General features: G+C 31.8%; 1 protein-coding gene and 2 non-coding genes across 3 annotated transcripts in view; 2 read left to right on the top strand and 1 right to left on the bottom strand.

Moving 5' to 3' along the window:
- The first annotated feature begins 3,005 nt into the window (after window positions 1-3,005).
- The window catches only part of LOC6031701 (low-density lipoprotein receptor-related protein 6), a 95,938-nt gene continuing 78,069 nt past the window's right edge, over window positions 3,006-20,874 (top strand). The window contains 2 exon segments of the mRNA XM_038252126.1: window positions 3,006-3,775; window positions 7,678-8,190. Of these exon segments, the coding sequence (XP_038108054.1) occupies window positions 8,037-8,190 (154 nt within the window). The 5' untranslated portion in view covers window positions 3,006-3,775; window positions 7,678-8,036.
- On the bottom strand, window positions 16,747-16,818 carry Trnap-ugg. The gene has a single exon. It is a non-coding gene; the product is annotated as a tRNA-Pro (tRNA).
- On the top strand, window positions 17,054-17,125 carry Trnap-ugg. Its single transcript has one exon. It is a non-coding gene; the product is annotated as a tRNA-Pro (tRNA).

Below are 20,874 nucleotides of genomic sequence, written 5' to 3'. Positions count from 1 at the left end.
CAGATGGAATGACCCGTTAGTAAAAACTAAGGCAAAGTTGCCCCTGAAAAATATATATTTTCAAAAATATAGACAAAGTCACATAAAACAAAAATTAATCTTCCAACACTAAAATTATTTGTTATTTAAAGAGTTCTTCTTTCCAATACTTTTTAAAGATTTAAAATTGGTAAAAAAAAATTTGCGATTTATTAGATTGAAGCTCGTTTAGACGCGGAGTTGGGTTGTAGAGTGTTAGTGAAATATTGGTTTTTGATATGTTTTATTCCCTGATTCCCAGATTTCCGAAATGGCCTTAGAGCAACTATAAAATAATCTTTTTCGAACGAATATCGTTTTCTAGCTTGTTCACGTGGGAACCGTTTTTCATATCTACAGATTTTTTTTTACAAAAATAAACTTTATTTTGCTTTGAAAAGATTAATGATTGGACCAATCTTTTCTAAAATATGGACTCTAAACGAAAAACTATCAGATAACGATGATTTTCCATGTGTTTCACAAAAAAAGTCAATTTTTTAAATGCTGGTATCTCAACAGCAATTGGGTTAATATGCAAGGTTTTTGTAAACAAATCATTCATGAAAGGTGTTTAGAACTAGAAACTTAATTAAAATAATTTGACGTACCTCAATATGCCAAATTCAATTTTCTGTATAAATTATGTTAAAGTTGTCTACAATTATTATTTTTCGTTAAGAATGCTGCTGAAGATTTCAAGAAAAAAAACAATGTTATTATTTAGTTGATTAAGTTTATAAGTTTTTTAACAAAGTACCGTAAAACGGAGTGACTTTGATAGGTTTGCGATTTTCCGCAAAATAAAGAGTACAATTAAAATACGTACGGAATGGTTTAGAATGGCGTGGTAGAGAAGTGTTTAAAGTACCTCAAGAAGGAATTTTCATTAAATTTTGAAATGTTTAAAAAGTTAGTTAACTATGGTTAAGAAAATGTTGATGAAAATCATTATTTTAAACTTTTCAAAGTGTCATGATTTTCTCAATGAACATGATTATGAATCGAAAAACGGAATGCATTTCCGGATTCTTTTGACAATTTTCCACTAGGAGAAGGTTTAATAAGTTTGTGAATAATAAATATTTTGTGTTTTTGAAACACATTTTTTCCAAATTTATAGGCAACTTCAGCTGAACACATTTCAAGTTAAAGGTGAAAACTTGTGATTCGTGCTTCGAATTCAGTATAAAATGCAATATAAATCGATAATTTTATAAACAAAACTATTTTTAACAAATTTAAGGCAAAATTTCAACTTTTTAACAATTAAACCTAAAATTTATATGTATTTTGTTAAAAAAAATTATAACTTAGTTAACTACACCCAACCGGCGGTCGCATGATTGTGATACATGGCGGCATGAAAGTATATCAGAATCTGCATGAAATCTGTCCTCATGCATTTTTTGCGATATAGGGGTATGACATTTTTGCCCGTTACCGACAATTATCGACATTACCGACGGCAGATTGTTTGTATTGCAGAAAAAAAATCTTAACAGAACGAGGACTGAACCATCAACTTCTGGGTTGCTGATCCGACACGCTACCACCGCGCCATGAACGCTTGATGAATGGTGAGGGACAGAGCGCGAACATAATGTTCTCTCTAGAGTGTTGCTCGGGGACGCGCCAGTATTCTATGTGTTGGTGAGAACTGCAGATCGCTGACGTGTTTACACGCGGGCAAAAATGATTCATGGGCTTGCTGCAAAAAATGTAATAAAATATAACATTTTCTGCAGCAAATCCACTGTTGCAGATTTTGAGATATATTTTTCGTTTGGGTGTAAATATAAACATTGATTTTTTGCCTTAAAAACTATATCATCTAGTTTGATGAAAGTACATTTAACGTACAAATAAAGTTTGAACATCTTGAATATGATTTTAACAAGAAGAACTATGACTGTCAAAGTCACCCCGGAATTTAAACTAAGATTTTTTAAAGTAACTATTTTTCTGAACATTATTGAAAAAACTTTTTTTCAAAATAGTGCATAAACTTTGTGTAACCTACCCCAGTACATGTTTCAAAAATAATAACCTTGAGAAAAACCTTACCTGTTGCAAAATATTCTAAAAACAAATTGAAATCCTATCAATGTCACCCGGTTTAGTGTACATATAAATTTCAAATATTGAAAAATTAAATCTTTGAAATACGTTCTTTGATAAAAATATATATTTCTAGATTAAATTTTCAAAAGGCCCTATCTGCATAGGAAACCCATGAGGGATAGATTGTTTTGAAAATTTAATCTAGAATTTATAATCTATTTTAAACTGAATTCGAAGCACGAATTAAAAGTTTGTAATTTTTTTCATATTAAAGATGCAATTTTTTCATCTGAAAATGCCTATAAATATAAAGATTTTGTTGAACCGTGTTTTAAAAACACATGTATTATATTGAAACTAATTGTATCTTCCCCTAGTCAAAATTCTTTCCGTTTTTCGATTCGAACACATTGACACATTGGCACATTGAGAATATTTTAAAAATCCTGTTAATCAACATTTGTGTATTCAACTAACTTTTTGATCTTTTCTAAATTTTATGAAAACTTCTTCTTGAATTACTTTGAACACTTCTCTATCACAGACAGTAATGATTCAATACCATTCGTCCTTTTCTACCTGATACCCCAACTCACCTTAACCTCCCTCTCACCTTTGTATTCGTTCCATCATCGCACTGGGAAGCTGGCCCATCACTCACACCACCCAAAACCACCCGCCCGCCCTCACTCCTCGAGCCAAACCTGCTGGCCAAGCCTGCTTGAATGAGCTCGTCACGTACATAAACAAAACACGCGCGTAAACCGCCCCAGTCGCAGTCAGCCAGCCTACTACTACCGGTAAACATAACTGTACAGCGCACACAGCCACAGCCACACTCCATATGTGGCACTGTGTTTGTGGGAGACTTGAACGAACGAGAAGCACAGCACAGAGTGAGAGAATAATAAAAGATTTTCCGCTAAGTTGTGTTTGAGCCGTGCTGCGAGACGGACGTGTTCGTACGTTTACTCCTCTCCGCGTGTGTGAAATTGAAATTTCATTCATAATTTCTGAAAAAGGACTAGTGTTTTCAGCTTGTTGTGAATAATTTGTTTCGAAACTAAAAGCTGCTGATTATTTCGAAGAGATTCACTAACAAATCACGATTAATTAAGTAAAAATTGTGACTTAAGCGGGTTGCGGTGCGCGTTCGCGATCGAAATCGAATCTCCCGGAGAAGAGGAGAAGAGAATTTGAAAATTTTCTACAATGAAGTGATTTTGGTCCGGGTGAGGGTGTTTGTGTGATGGAATCGAGAAAGCCGTACCAATGTATGTGATGGCGCGCGCGTGTGTATGAATATTGAAATGTAATAAATATACGGGTACGGAGCCCGGAGTCTGTGGAATAAGCAGCAAAGAAGTGAGTTCAAGTGCTCTTCTAAACAAAGTTCGACGTGACGAAATTCAGGAAGAGTCCCTAATAACTGCCGAGAATTAGGAAGGACGACAGGATCGGGATTTTGGTTGGGCTAACAAAAGGAAAATTGTTGACTTGAGGAAGAAAAGCAAAATTTGGTGAAGAAGAAATAAGTCCAAAATATTGGATTTGATGTGTGTGTTGGTGATGTTTGAGCTTGTTTTAACTAAATGATTTTAAGTGTATTTTGGGCAGCCTGCACAGCGGGATACTAATTTGATTGAGAAAATATTCTGGGTGAGCGACATGAGAGCATCTTGAGTAAAAAAAGGTAATATTTTTTCTTTGATTTTGCAAACAATTTAGAAAATCTCCAAAATTCCAAAACTAATTTGTGAATTGCCTTTATCTCTCAGTTTCTTTTAAATTAAAGGAAAAAAATATATTTTTTTGAATCACTTTTCAATAAAGATAAATAAATAGATCACAGAAGGTTCTTTGTCAATTGCACTCTTTTTATTGCAATGGAGTAAAAAAAAAAGTTTAAATCAGTAGACTATCGATTTTTAATCTCGCTTGCTTTTTCAAAGGTCATATTTACATAGAAAACCCATGACGCATTAGTGGTTTCGAAAAAGCAGTCTAGAAATAGTTTTTTAATAAAAAATACATTAGAATATCTGTTTCTTGTAAACTTTTCTAATTTCGATAAGGTTGATGCAAATATTTTTCAAAGTTTGTATACCTTGGCAAAAAAAATATAAATATTGAAATAACAAGCCATAGTTTCAGTATTTGCATGGATAAAGTGTTTTAATTTTCAAAAAACAAAAGATTTGACGAAAACAAAAATGTTAGCGAAAAAAAACTTGAACATTGAAAATTTTCAAAAAATCAAAAGTTTTTTGAATCAACTAAAAACATGCTAAAAGTGATTCTAAACTCAGGGAAATGCATTTTGAAATGATTGCTGATTGTACTTAAATTTTTCATTGAAATTTAGAAGTTTTTTGAAAAAAATATTTTCTGCCCCTTAAGGCCGATGCAAATATTTAAAAAAGCCCTGGCCGAGGTCAAGGGGGGGGGGCAAGATTTTCAAAAAATCTTAAGATTTTTTAATAAACCCAAACATGCTAAAAATGATTTTAAACGCAGAAGAATGTATTTTAATTTGATTTCAGCTGGTTGCACTTGAATTTTCATTGAAATTTTGAAGTTTAAATAAAAATACAATATTGTAAAAATATTTTTTTTGCCCCCTGATTTTTCGGGCCAATTTTGAAGGGGGTGACAAAGACTTTTAAAAATATTTGTACCAGCCTAATTTTGGGCCAATTTTGTAGGAAAAAAAATTAAAAAAAATGTGTACCAGCCTAATTGAATTGAAAGTATTTCGTCAAAAAAAGAGAATTGATAGAAAATATGTGATTTTTCTCGAATCTTGAGTATTTTTACAAAATGTTCCCCATTTTTTGTTCCAAATTAAAACTAAGCCTTTTTTTCAATTGTCTTTAAAAAAAACTGCAAAAAAAATTACATTGAAACAACTTTTACAATCGGTAGTGACAAAACCTGAAAAAACGTTGATTCTTTACAGAAAAATATTCATTTGGATTCCTTGATATTTTGCAATTATGTAGAGGTAGCATAAGTGTTATCATGCCTTGAGCATTTTGTGATACTTATTCCTTAAATTTATGAAAGTTAATCTTGATTTTGATATCTTTTCCTCGACCTTGATGGACGAGGGTTTAGGGACAACAACTTTAAAAACAAACAATATTTTTAACTTTTTTTGTAATCGTTAGGGTTGCACATTTTTCCCTTTTTATATTGAAATTGGTATATTTGAATTCTAGGGTAAGTTTTCAAAATAACATATGAGTCATGGGTTTCCTATGCAGACATAACTTTTTGAAAATTTAATCTGGCATTAAATTTTTGGAAAACGACTTATTTTTGCTTTTATTACTTTGCTTTTATATATTTTAAATTTTAAAAATTATTATTTTTTGCAATTCCGTCTTGAAACTAATTACTTTTCCTGTCATTCTTGAACGACGAAAAAGCCTATTTTTCTGTAACAAAAATAACAAAATCGAATAGTAACACTTTTCAAAATAAACGCTGAAAAGTTCTACTTTTCAGCACTCAAATGGGTGCTGAAAAGTTGAACTTTTCAGCACTTGTTTCGAAAAGTAATACTTTTCAACATTTTTTTATATAAACGGTTAATCGACTTGAACATTTGACTTAAAAATATACTCTAAGGGTGTTTTCGGAATTGCAAAAAAATGTTGTATGGAACTCATTACATAAATGTACGGCTCTGCTGAAAAATTCTTCTTTTCGCAACTTGTTGCATAAACTACTATTTCGACTCATTTTTTAAGTTTGTTTTTCTTTATAACAGTTTGTAAACTAGTTAACTTTGAAAAATTACCATTTCATACAACAATTTGTTACCTCAAAAATGGCTAATACCCATACCAAAAAAATACGAATTTAAAGCCTGATTTAGAATTTTTAACCAAAAATTTTTTTTTGTCGTTTTACCGATCTGTGGTCTTAAAATTTAATATAAATAAGCGTTATGTGTTCAATGTTCTCTGAAGAGTTCACAATAGATTTGACAAGTTCTCCAATGGAATTCCAATTTTAGTAAAATAATAAATAAAAGTAAGTTTGATGCACGAGAACAAAAATTACGAAATTCCATACATTTTTGGCAGGTTACTCAAACGAAACCATAACAACGTTTTTGCTTAGGTATTTAAAAACGTGGGTTTTATAGAAAACCTGGATGTATGGGTATCAAAAGATCGAAAATTTTATGCCCTTTCCGAATCCACATAGGTTGACTTGTGAATCGTGGACCGGTTCGGATGCCGGCGGATTTTCCTACGACGTAATTCCGGGTTGGTACGAAATTCCAACGAAAAATCTATTCTATCGATACAAATACCCCCAAAACGGTGTTATACCCACTCCAAAATGTTTATTTAGCAATTCTATGGTAATATATTGACATTTAGTTGAAATAAAAGTTTGTAAAATTAAGTTTAGATAAGTTTTACATAGAATTTCCAGAGTTTTATAAACTTTTGTACTTAGTAGTTAGTTAACTTTATATTCAATCCAAATTTTTTTTTTAATCAGTCAAGGATGCCTATTTGGAGTTGGGAGACTGGATTTATGGTGATTTGTCAACAAATAACATTATTTATGTTAATTTTTCGAAAGGTGTACAAACTTTTTTTGCACCTTTTTTATTTTCGTAATAGTATTTGTTATATAACTTTTTATAGAAATCATCTTTTCATGAGCTTTTTGTAGCAAAACGTTTGGCATGAGTTTCTGAACAAAACGTAGTACTAGGTTCCTGTCAAACTTTAAATTTTTTACATGTTTCATCACAAAATGTGCATAGTGCCCAAGGGGTGTAAATACTTTTTTTACATACTGTAAATGAGATTTTTTTTGATATACACATCTGATTTATGATAAATATTTAAAAACATAGAGAAGAATGAAAATATTTTTTTTTAATTTTCAATAGACTCACTAGAATGTTGCACATATATTTCTAAGATGTTGTGTTCATTTTATTCTAAAACGGTTCAAAAATTAACATAAAAGATTGAACTGTAATATAATTCAACTTCTATTATTTTTGAGAATAATGAAATCATCAGTTTAGTTCAAAACTGACAGGATTTGAGATAAGAATTTTTTTCATTGGTCGGAAATTCTGGTTGCGAGATAGAATAAATTTGTAGATTCATCCAATTTTTATAGGTTATTTTTTTACGATTGCATTATAAAACTACTTTACTTTCCCCGTTATTCGCAAAAAGGGTAAAAGGTACAGAATAGCAGGCTTTATATTATCCATTTGAATTTCCACTTAACAACACTTATATCGATTCTTTTCGATACTATTTTAGTGTTTTACACTTTTCTTGACGGCAAATAACATTTTAAAAACGTACAAAAATATTATTGTTCAGTATTTAAATATGGTGGCTTGAGCATTTTACCAATTTACTTACCTATTATTTTCAAAAGCTTCTCACGACTTTTATTAAATCCCACTATGATTCCATCCTCCCCGATCGCTCAAAACTCCAAAAAAAGAGTCTGTTTTCATTTTTTCATACTCGCTCAATTCTTTTCTCATCTTTCGTCGCACTGATAGTTTGTGTGTTTCGTTTCTCCGCTTACACTTTGCAGATCCACACACAACTCGGAGCCAGAGTCAGACAGCAGGCCAGCCAGCCTCAACTCAACCTGCTCGACACGTTAACGAGCTGAGACACCCCGCCGTGTCCTCCCATCCCCGGGCAGTCCCACGGAACGGACTCTAGAAGAGAAGCGAAGAGAAGAAAAAAAAAGGTCTTCACCAAGACCACAATCTTTGGTTGGTGCGCCAGTGTGAGTGAGTGAGAATTTGTGTTATTTTGTGCTTTGTGCCTCGACGAAAAGTGACCTCCCAAAACAGAACCGACCGGATTGGACCGGAGGTCCTTGGGGCGGGAAGATCCTGTGCGCTATGAGCTCGTCACTTCTTGGCCACTGCTGAGAATGAGAGGATGGCCTGCAGGCCGAAGAATTCGCGTCGTTTGCGGTCGCGATCAACGTCCAGAACATCGACGGGAAAAACGGTGAAAAATTTCGGTGGAGCTACTCGCTGGATTGCGATATTGTTGGCGGTCGGATTGCTGTCGTCCCAGCAGAATGTCCACGGTAAGTAGCGAGCCCCATCGAGTTTGTATTGATAAATTCGGTGCACTTCTTATCTGATATAGAAGGGGTGCTTTGCAAGAGTGTGTGGGTAACTGATATTGGCTTACTGATAACAGGAAGATTGTACGTGGGTCCAGGTTGACGACGCAAGTCGGTTGTTGGAATTTGATCAAAATAGTCCAATCGAAGCTATGAAACTTGTTTTTGGTTGCGATTTACGAGCTGCAATAAAATCCGTTAAATTTGCCTTTCAAATTACTTTGAATCAGTGCTCTTCATCCTTTTGCATCTGAACTTTGAATTTTAATTTTAAAATATTGTGAAACATGGTATAAAATGTGTATTTTTTTCAACTCGGACGTACAGGGTGGCCACTCAAGTCGGGAATTTGCCAAAATCGGGAAAAAATTATGATTTTTTTGTCAGAAAGTCGTGAATCCCAAGCAGACCTACTTGGTTTTTTTCTTATTCTTGAATGATTTTGTAATATTTTGAACAATTTTTAAATTAAAATCACACACTTCTTCATTAGTAACTTACTTTAAATTTAAGATTTTTCCACTATTTCGATTTCTTTGAGAATAAAATGGTTTTTTAAAACACTAAAATTACCAATAAAAAATGGATGTATTTGACACAGATTTTTTTTTTTTTTTTTTTTTTGATGAATCAAACGATTTTTTATTATTTATTTTTGTTTATCAAACATTACCTCTTGTTCTTACTCCAACTAAAAACAACAACCATGTTTTTTTCATTAACCTTAATTTACCTTAATTTTTTTAATGATTATGGCTAGCGCAAACGTATGATTCTGTTTCATTTTATCACATTGATTGAATATTTGATAAAACATTCCAACTTGAGTTTGGCAATATTTTTTTTATTTTGTGGTAAATATTTTTAATTGTTGAACTAAATTCATTAAGACATTTCAAATACCTTTTTCCAAATGATCCCCTTGATTTTTTTTATGAATATGGATTAATTACTTTGGATAAAGCTTGTATTTTAATATTTTATTTAGAACGAACATCGTTTTGAAAACATGAAACATTATTAAATTTGTTAAAAAATAAATCCAACAAATTTTGGTTAAATTATTGCAAATATGTTTTAAAGTAGTTTATGCAACAAGTTGCAAAAAGAGGATTTTTTCAGCACGAGTCGTATATTTATCCAACGAGGTTTACCGAGTTGGATAAATACGAAGAGTGCTGAAGAAATCAAGTTTTGCAACAAGTTCCATACAACATTTTTTGCAATTCCAAAAAACACATACTGAGTGAAATTTTAAGTCAAATTTTCATGTATTTTGCCAATAAATCGTTTAAATCAAAAAATGTTGAAAAATGTTACTTATCGAAAACAAGTGCTGAAAAGTTGAACTTTTCAGCACCCATTTGAGTGCTGAAAAGTAGAACTTTTCAGCATTTATTTGAAAAGTGTTGCTATTCGATTCTGTTATTTTTGGCACAGAAAAGTAGGCTATTTCGTCGTTCAAGAATGACAGGAAAAGTAAGTAGTTTCACGACGGAATTGCAAAAAGATTTTTTTTTGTAATTCCGTGTTGAAACTACTTCCTTTTCCTGTCATTCTTGAACGACGAAACAGCCCACTTTTCTGTACCCAAAAGCACAGAATCGAATAGTAACCCTTTCGAAATAAATGCTGAAAAGTTTTACTTTTCAGCACTGAAATGGATGCTGAAAAGTTGAACTTTTTAGCACTTGTTAGGAAAAGTTGTACTTTTCAACATTTATAATTATGTACAAAGGGTGTTTTTCGGAATTGCAAAAACAAAAAAACGTTGTATGGAACTCGTTGCAAAATTCGACTTTTTCATCACTCGTCTTATTTATCCAACTCGGTGATAAATGTACGACTCGTGCTGAAAAAATCCACTTTTTGCACCTTGTTGCATGAAATACTACTATTTCACTCAAACATTTCACATAAAATAAGTGGTGAAACATAAAATCTTATCAAACTTTTTTTTTTCCTTGAACTGAACTAGGCAAATCAACATTAATTCAAAAAATCAATAACAAAAATTACAAAATTCCTAGAAATTTTCAAAATTATTTCAAAGATTATTAATACCAATCATAATTTTAAATTTAGTTATCTCTAACTTTTTGTCATTTCCAACTGAAACGAAGTATCAAAAACTATACTTTTGCCAATTTAAAAAAATAAACATTAAAATTACAAATATTATTATGGCCTATCTACAATCACTTAGCTTAGAACATCTAAGTAAAGTAGTTACTTAGGAAAGTCTGCAACTTACGTTCGTCATCCACAATCAACTTAGAAAACTTGCTGGGCTGATATACGTTGCTATGCAGTTGTTTGTTTACCTTTGATATGGAAACGTCAACTTAACGTAGATTTTGAAATTTTCCAAACCAAACGTCAGTTTCTAATTTGATTACTTTTCCATTGTAGAAACTCAGATTCATTTCCATTGATTCAAATTCCTAAGCTAAGTGAAATTTTCTAAGCTAAGTGATTGTAGATAGGCCATTGAGCTTTGGGTTATTTTTCAAAGACTAATTGTTTATGTTTCTAATCGGAATCAATATTATGAGTGCTCCAATTTTTAAAGTTTTTTTTAATGAATTTGTTGTAATATTTCTGTTTTTACAAATAAAAATGTCAATAGTTTTATTTTCTTTAAATTCATTTAGATTTTTTTTTGTAAATGGTTTATATTGACTTTTTTTAAAAGAGATTTTTGTTTGAAATCATTCTTTAGATAAGAAATGCCTTTTATTTGAGATTCTGGAAAAGTCAGTAATTTAAAAATGGGATTTGGGTCACCTTGGACGTATTGAGTGGTCTTTTCTGTAAAAATATTATTAAATATATTTTGAAAACTGGAAAATTATGTGCAAAATAGCAAAAAATGTTTTCGAGTATATTTTTTTTAATCTGTTTTCTTCAAAGAGTAACACTTAGAAATAATGCAATGTTTTATGCTTAGGCTCTTCTCAAATGTTATTCTAGTATTCTATTACATAAAATAGCTTATATGAGCTTAGGATTACATGTCTAGAAAGTTGATTCATAACGGAGAAGGTCGATTCAAAAAGTTCCTGATAAATTCCTATGTTGGACTCTAATTGTTGTGAATGTTTCCTAGCAAAGTTTATTAAAATAAGATAAATAAATAAATAAATAAATGGGGTTATGTTGATGAAACGCAACAAGTTTATTAAAGGATCATGAAAAATCTCAAAAAAAAACATTTATTGTATAATTTTAAACGCATAGACACTTTTCTTAAAATTCCATTCAAATGGTATTTTTCGGAACCGCAAAAAAAAATATGGAGCTCGTTGCAAAACTTGATTTTTTCAGCACTCGTCATATTTATCCAACTCGGTACACCTCGTTGGATAAATGTACGACTCGTGCTGAAAAAACTTTTTTTTTTGCGGTTTGTTGCATAAACTCCTATTTTTTGCAAAATTCAGGCCTGAGAGGATTAAGTTACTATAGAAAAGTGGATCTAAAAACATTTTCCTTAGATTTTTTTAACTGGTCTGAAATGTTTAACAAAACCAACTATAGTTTCGATATCTCATGAAACAATTAAAATTTTTTACTTATCGGAAAGCTATTTCAAAGGCATTATTAGATTGATTTAAAAGTAATTTACATCCTTTACAACGTAAGAAGCTGATTACAGTCTATTAAGTAAATCTACACAGTTAAAAAAAAAATCATGGTGAAATTACATCTGAGAACGAGTACATCATTTATGTCCGTAAAATTGTGTAATTTTACATCTAAAAATGTGTAAATTCACCACTTTTTTGTCACCTCAATTATTGTTTTTTTTTAAATTATTTTTTTATGGTTTTCTATCTTATGTTTTTGATAAAAAAAATTAAAATGAGCATAATTTTTCATCAATTTAAAAAAAAAGTATTAGGTATTTTATGCAGGTTGAAATCCACTGTTCACAAAATTAATTCTAAACCACAAAGATGCGCAGGTGCACTTGAACTCTGTTTTCAACGTAGTCTTTCCACCAAGCTCCACTCAGACCTCCACCAGAGTGGTGCCCTCCCTGCTTAACTATTCCGGTCAGGTCGACCCTGTTTACTGTCCAAGCTTCGAATCACGTTCTTCGTCGTCGTCGCATAAAACATGCCATTTACCGATATTGGACCTCCAAAACCCCCCGAACTTCTTGGGACTCTTTTTATGGTCAATCAAAATCTCTTGCTTCGGACTCTCTCTTCGTTTCTCCCAAAGTGCGGAGAGTTCTTCTTTGGTTGCCGTGGCGGGGCGCTTGGTCGTAGAATTAAAAGGTCACTGGCCGGTCGGGGATTGGGTTGATCCGGTCCCCGGTCGTTGTTGTTTGAGGGGAGAAAGTCGAATTGATAGGTTTGTTTTTGGGGAAGGAAATTTGCGATTTGATTGAGGAATGTTGTTTTTTTTTGTTCGTTGGTCGAAAGATTGACCTCTTTGGAAGTGTTTGAGCATTTGTTGCTAGTACGCATGTCACGCAATTGATTTATGAGGCTTTTAATGGCGGGAAAATGTGTATATCCCTTCATCCTTAACTAATAGCTATCGAGAGTTCGAAACGAGGAATCGGGGACATTCTGAGAGGGAGGAGATTAGGAATTTGGTTCCGGACATGCGCAGTTGAGACATGTTATTCTGAGCACGGTAATGTTTACGTTGTTTTCCTTCCTTTAAAGAAAAAAAAAAAGTAGTTTATTTATTGGTAATAGATCTGTTAACCATTTATCAAAATATTGAACTTTATTGTAATTTCTGCAGATAATTTTATATTCTTTTTGTATTTATTGGAATTTATGAAAATTTTGAAATTAAAACCTTGAAAACGGATATGAAAATATTCTCTGAATAAAATCTTAAAACAGTTTTTTAGATCATTTTGGTTGTGTCTTCAGCTAAGTTGCAAATATTGCTTAGTACCTCAAGACCTTTTTTCACAAAAAAGTATTTATTTCCAGATTTTTTTTATATTTATAAAAAAATAAAATTGATACCCTTTAAGATATAGCACAAGATGGTCGAAATTCATTATGCAGCAATGTCAATAAAAAATATATTTTTTCAAAAACGATACATATTTTTTAATCGAAAAATACTAGGAATACAGAATTTTTGCCAAATCTGAAGCTTTTTCAAAGCCAAATGTTTTTTCTTGCTTTTTGGGTGTTTTGAAATGATTTTTAGTAAGAGATATTTAAACATACACAGGGTGGCCACTCAAGTCGGGAATTCGCTGCACAAAAAACGGAGAAAAGGTCGGAAATTGTGATATATTATTTAAAAAATCTGGGAAATTTGGAAGTCTCAAGCAAACTGGGAAATTATTTTATAACTTTTTCGTGATTCAAAAAAGTTTGTACAATTTTTAATTTAGCTGATCTCAATTTGTTTTGAGAACCTTAGGTTGAAATTTGAGGTTCCTTTCACTATTTTATTGAATAAATTAAGCTATTGCTGGCCACATTGCATGCTGGCCACATTTGATTTTTTAATAAATATTAAAATCCACAAAGTTCTAAAAGTTTTTATTTCTAAATAAATTCTTAGATATCTCCATTTAAAAAAAAAAAAACAACATTATCTCATGTTCAAATTGAAAAAAAAATAAAAATTAAAAAAAAACTATTAAAACTTTTTTCAATTATTTTTTGTTTGCCTATTAAAATCAATAAACATATTTTTTAAAGTTTGTTTTCTTCAATGTATTAAATACAGCACAACATTGCATGTATTTTTTATATTTAATTATATTTTATTTTCAAATTATCCGAATATCTACCATTTTTCTCACATTCAAAATTTTGAGTGCTTACAATTTTGAAGACTTTATTTGTTAGATTCCATTTTTGTTGTTACATTTAGATTTTTACTGAAATTTTCAGCAGTTTTTAACTATTTGATTTTTTCTATAATTTAGCTTGATTTTTTTTAACCTGCCCAAATTTTTTTTCTGAAAATTTTTATTTTTCCCGTGATCATTTAAAGCAATTTTTGTTCTACGAAAAACTTAACTTGTCTTGTTTTATGTTTTACTTGTTTAGTTTTTAGTTTTTTTAATTTGCATTTATCTTGTTTAGTTTATGTTTGTTTTTGGTAGTATTTGGCCTATTCTACAACCTCCTATCATAACATTTTGCCTATCTAATTTTTTCATGTTTTAATAGCCACTTTTTCAATTTTTTGTTTGTTTTTCACATTTTCTGCTATAAAATGGCTCCATTATCATTTAAATTGTTTAAAAATTCATAGAGGCATAGTCTGGGACACTAGAAAAATTACTGCGTACTTCTTTTTACTTGAAATATAGGAAATGTTAGTAAAAAAAACACTGTCAAAGTTGACGCCTAAAAAAATTACATTTTTTAAAACATTGGCAAACATAAAACAAGTAAAACATCCAACCCATATATTTTCTATAATTTTAAGAGTTCTTCTTTCCAATGCATTTTAAAGATCCAAAATTGATTGAAAATGGATTTTTGGCGATTTTTAAATCGAAGGCCGTCTAAAGGCAGGGTTGGGTTGTAGAGGGTTAACAGTTTTGAATTTGGGTGAAACAAAATATTTTATATGATGTCCCTAAAAGTTTAAAATTGAAAATAAGATTTAAATGGCAAGCCTGTACAAATTTATGAAAATAATATTTGGTTATTACTAACTTATCAAACCTTTGAAATGCCTCTACAATGTTATGTCTGAAAAAAGCAAATTTTGGTGTTAACAAAATTGAAAATGTTTAAATGTTTTTTTTTGTGTCAAAGGGTTAAATCAAAAAAGGGTATTTTTGTAAAGAGTGTAACCTTTTTTAAGAGGTCTTAAACCATATCGGCAACTTTGCGGAAGACATAAAATCGATCGAAAAATCCGTTCTAAATCAATAAACATATTTTTTAAAGTTTGTTTTCTTCAATGTATTAAATACAGCACAACATTGCATGTATTTTTTATATTTAATTATATTTTATTTTCAAATTATCCGAATATCTACCATTTTTCTCACATTCAAAATTTTGAGTGCTTACAATTTTGAAGACTTTATTTGTTAGATTCCATTTTTGTTGTTACATTTAGATTTTTACTGAAATTTTCAGCAGTTTTTAACTATTTGATTTTTTCTATAATTTAGCTTGATTTTTTTTAACCTGCCCAAATTTTTTTTCTGAAAATTTTTATTTTTCCCGTGATCATTTAAAGCAATTTTTGTTCTACGAAAAACTTAACTTGTCTTGTTTTATGTTTTACTTGTTTAGTTTTTAGTTTTTTTTTAATTTGCATTTATCTTGTTTAGTTTATGTTTGTTTTTGGTAGTATTTGGCCTATTCTACAACCTCCTATCATAACATTTTGCCTATCTAATTTTTTCATGTTTTAATAGCCACTTTTTCAATTTTTTGTTTGTTTTTCACATTTTCTGCTATAAAATGGCTCCATTATCATTTAAATTGTTTAAAAATTCATAGAGGCATAGTCTGGGACACTAGAAAAATTACTGCGTACTTCTTTTTACTTGAAATATAGGAAATGTTAGTAAAAAAAACACTGTCAAAGTTGACGCCTAAAAAAATTACATTTTTTAAAACATTGGCAAACATAAAACAAGTAAAACATCCAACCCATATATTTTCTATAATTTTAAGAGTTCTTCTTTCCAATGCATTTTAAAGATCCAAAATTGATTGAAAATGGATTTTTGGCGATTTTTTAAATCGAAGGCCGTCTAAAGGCGGGGTTGGGTTGTAGAGGGTTAACAGTTTTGAATTTGGGTGAAACAAAATATTTTATATGATGTCCCTAAAAAGTTTAAAATTGAAAATAAGATTTAAATGGCAAGCCTGTACAAATTTATGAAAATAATATTTGGTTATTACTAACTTATCAAACCTTTGAAATGCCTCTACAATGTTATGTCTGAAAAAAGCAAATTTTGGTGTTAACAAAATTGAAAATGTTTAAATGTTTTTTTTTGTGTCAAAGGGTTAAATCAAAAAAGGGTATTTTTGTAAAGAGTGTAACCTTTTTTAAGAGGTCTTAAACCATATCGGCAACTTTGCGGAAGACATAAAATCGATCGAAAAATCCGTTCTAAATTTTTTTAAGTATGATTTAGGTTTTACTAAATACAGCTTTCAAGTAGCGTTTACTGTCCCACAGATACAAAAAAGCCTAAATCTAACTTTTGAAAAGGGCTTAGGGTTATTTTTAAAACAAATATTTTTCGATCGGAATTCGATCTATTCATGCAAAATAAATTTCGAAAATGTTTGAGATTCAGAATGTCCTTGAAAAAAGATTTTTTTTTTGTTGTTAACACAAATTGGTGTTTACTGGTTCTTGCGTCCTTTTGAGAACTAGCCCAAAAATTGAAGGTTGATAAGTAAATTCTCTGCGTTGATATCGTGAAAAGGTTGTTTTTTGTGTGAAAAACAGCAAAGGTAAAAAAAATCTTATAATTAATTATTTTATCAAATTTTATATATTTTAATAGTTTTAATTAAAATTTATCAAAATACATTCGGGCTCAACCGGGATTTGAACCCGGGACCTCTCGCACCCAAAGCGAGAATCATACCCCTAGACCATTGAGCCGACTACGAAAATTTAACCCACCATTACCGAATCAGTAAATTGTCTTCAAGTTTCCACTGCTTGTTTCTCTTCGTTGCCTCCAAAACTGGAAATGAAGCAATCGCACGGTCCAAAAATATCAACAGCCAAACAGGTAAAACATGTGTTTCGATAAAAGCTGTGATATTTTCGTTTTCGACGAAGATAAATGGTGAACATTTGGGGATTTTTATTTATCATTTGTAACTTTCAAGGTGGCTCAATGGTCTAGGGGTATGATTCTCGCTTTGGGTGCGAGAGGTCCCGGGTTCAAATCCCGGTTGAGCCCAATTTTTAGCTAATTTTGTTACCAAACAAGTCTCTTTCAATCAACGGAGAACAACATTGTATCCATGAATGTGTTGTACTTCATGGAATTAACCTCTGTGCTAGCCGCCCCGGACGGGACAAGACCCTGTCGGGAACAGATGGACGCTCCGAGAATAACAAGAAGACCTTTTTCCGAAGTCACTGCTCGTCGCAGTCCCACGTTCATGGCGACGATTTCTGTTTGGTTGATTACGACGAGGGCAGCGTGTGGTGTTTAGGTTGTTTTCTTCCTCCTCCAGCACTCGCTGAACCCTGAACTCGGAGTGTTTCGGGGGTGTCTTGCTGTGAGACTGACTTCTCTCCGTCCGTGTTGCCAGCTTCAAATCTGTTGCTTCTTGCCTGACTTTTCCTTCCTCGCTCTGACACGCTCAATCGGCTGATCTTATTATGAACAGTTGTCTCTTCTTCGCGTTCTTCTTCATGAGGATATCTCTTCTGTTGCCCTCAAACTTGGCCAGATTTGGCCGTTTTGGCCGAGACTCTAGTCTCGCCGAATGATTGGTTGTTTGTTGCTGTTGTATTTCACTTTATAATCACATTGTCAGAATCTCTGCTCTCTCTCTCTCTCTCGCCCTGGGTTGGATTGGATTGCGTGTGCAAAGAGGATTTTCGGAATAACACGATTTGTGGGGTAACAACAGAGCACAGAGCGCGTCCGAGGCAAGATTGAGGCAAACGATGAAAGAAATGTGCGTTCGTTCCCTGCAATTCCCCCTTTTTTTGCCAGTACGAGTTTAACTGACCAATTCAGAGCTAGGTGTTGAAGGTTTTGGGGTGTTGGAACACAATACATGTACGACACTACAATGCATCCTTTGTTGAGCGATAAATTTGGTGCAATTTTGCAATCTACCCTTTTGGATGGAGGGCTCGGAAACCACGCCCCGTTGCAATTTAAAAACACCTCCAAGGGGATGAATAAATTTTAAAAATTATGGATCGTTCATAAGCTACCTAAACGAAGAATTATCAACTGTTTAAGCAATACACTTTTATATAAAAATATTTATAAAAAAAGGCTGAATTGCAAGCTTAAACATTTTCGAAATCGATACAAATAGAATCATAAAATACTTAAAACATTATAATAAAAAGAAATAATTGAAAAAATCATTTTACCAAATTCGGGATGGCACCGTATAGGAAAAATTTGCCCATTTTCATCACACTAAGATTTTAGACCTATTCTCGTAACTTTTGCAGTTTACATTAACAATAGAGAGTTGCTTGCTCATTTTTATTATTTTAAAATAGTCAAAAACAGATTATGAAGGCTTGAAATCAAGAACAAAGTTCTGATAGCTGATAATGGAAATGGGTCGAGAAAGAGTAGGTTTCCGCTAAGTACTCCAAAATTATTCAATATATGACTATTTTTTTAGTGAATTTGTAATATTTTTTATTTGAAATTTGAGAACATTTTTTTGTCCTAATAAACGAGCCTTTAAGTCATATTCGCTGCCTTGGCTCAGGAAATACAAAACAAAATTTACTACTAATTCTGCATGGATTTTTCCAAGTTTTTTGTTCAAATAATAATATTTGTTTATACAAAATACCGTATTTAAAAATATATTTTATTTTTTGTAAATCACCTTAATTATAACTTTTGTACAAAATAGCAGCTAACACGAAAAAAATACTAGCTAAGCTAATACTAAAATTTGCATATTTTTAAAACACGGTTTTTGTGAAAATTTTAATACTAATTAATAGAAATCTATTTCAAAAGGCAACTTACACAACACTAATGCAATCATAAATCGGAGCGTTTGGTACGGTATGTCCACGCATCCTACCTCCCCTGTAGATTCTGTAAAATGTGACCAATTCTCAGAATCCTCTCAGCGGTAAAAACAACGCAGTAGGGCTGGCACCTTTAATTTTTTAATCCATTTTTGGGTGTTCTCGAATGTACTGCAATTATTGATATTGACAAGAAAAGTGCTTGGGGCGTGCGGGAAATTTGATGTACTTTTTGAATCTTCATGAACCCAGGAATGTCATTTTTTTTCTTTTGGGACATTTTTGTTTATTTTAAAATTTTATGTTGGTTCTAACTTTGCAGGGTAATTTAGATTCGATATGTATTAGGATGTAACAAAAATGACTTTTTGGCGGGCATTCAGGGGTTTGTTCAGGTGGGCATACTGAGCCTAAATCCCAAATATGAGCTTGATTGGACGTAACAGGAGCTGGCGCTCCGCCCTTCAATTTTAAATGGGATTTAACCCGTAAAAAAAGATTTTTTCAAAAATGTCACTTTTTGAGGCATTTTGGCCACCAATGCGTTTACCAAAAACATCACTGGCGTGTAGGCCAGATCCTTGCGCATCTTTTGGTATATATAACATTGAAGTTTGGAGCATCCTGGAGCTCGGTACAGACCTTCAAAGTTTGGCATATTTTCGAAAAATCGGTCCCAGCAAAATCAAATGGCGTCTCGGGCGTCGCGAGGTGCGACGCATATCTTTTTTGCCGGGGCCGATTTTTCGAAAAAATGTCAAACTTTGAAGTTCTGTACCGAGCTCCAGAATGCTCCAAACTTCAATGTTATATATAGGGGAGTTTGGGGTAATATGGACAGTGGGGGTAATTTGGACACCCCTTTAAAAATCACGTTTTCTTCGGATATAAAGTGAAAACGGCAATTTAAGTGATTAGGCTAGTACTAGTAATGGCCTAGGAGTATGGACAAACCAAAAAAGTTGGAATAGGTTAAGTAGTTCTGGTATAATGTGTAAAAGTTTCCAAAGGCCGGTTGACACTGCCTTAAATTCTAATATTTGAAGGTTAGGAAATAAGGTTTTGCAGGAGTTATATGGCAAAAAAGTGGACATTTTTTGTTTAAGGGGGTTGCTTGGACGATGCCTGAGATATGTACGTATACAAATTGTGCATTTTATCATGTTTTATCATCAAAAATCGCAATTTATGATAGAATATGCTATGGGGGTAATTTGGACATGGCTTGTGGGGTAATTTGGACATACCTGAAAGTCTACCTGTAAGGCAACAAAAAAGTAACTGTCATGGTTGTATGAGTTTTTAAAGGGATTTAGATAAATTTAGAGGGATTTAATATGTTAAAACAATCAAAAATGAATGTGAGCAATGAGAACTTTCACAAAACCCCCTTTTTTTGAATTTAGATAAATTTATTCCAATATTCGAATTGATGAAAATCTGATTACTGTACATTTGGCGTTCAACAAGACTCTAATGTTGATTGCTTTTAATTAATTTCTTTGACATTTCTAATTTCTATGCTGGTCTACAATAATATTTAAATTTGAAGGGTTACAGAATGTAAAATTTAAAAAAATGATATTTTCAGGCTAATAAATTCTATATAAAGATTGATTTATATAAACATAAACAATACCTTAATCACTAAAAACAAGTATAGTGGGCCTGATCCAGAATCAATGTTTAAATCATTTCAGTATTAATGATTAAATTATATATACTATACTGAACTATTTGTTATCTTCCTATTGAATAATAGTTCTATCACAAAATCATTATTTAAACCTTTGATGAAATATTGTGAGCAACACTTCAAAATATAATGCAATTACAAAACCAGGTTGAAGGATAAAAAACATGCTCAAAAAATCAAATGTTAAACTTATTCTTCAACATGTGTCCAAATTACCCCACAAAAGGTGTTCATTTTACCCCACAAGGTATGTCCATATTACCCCA

Source organism: Culex quinquefasciatus, chromosome 2 (assembly GCF_015732765.1).
Source record: "Culex quinquefasciatus strain JHB chromosome 2, VPISU_Cqui_1.0_pri_paternal, whole genome shotgun sequence".
NCBI classification, from domain to species: domain Eukaryota; kingdom Metazoa; phylum Arthropoda; class Insecta; order Diptera; family Culicidae; genus Culex; species Culex quinquefasciatus.
Note: the sequence above shows the minus strand (reverse complement) of the source record. Positions and strands in the feature narration are given on the sequence as shown.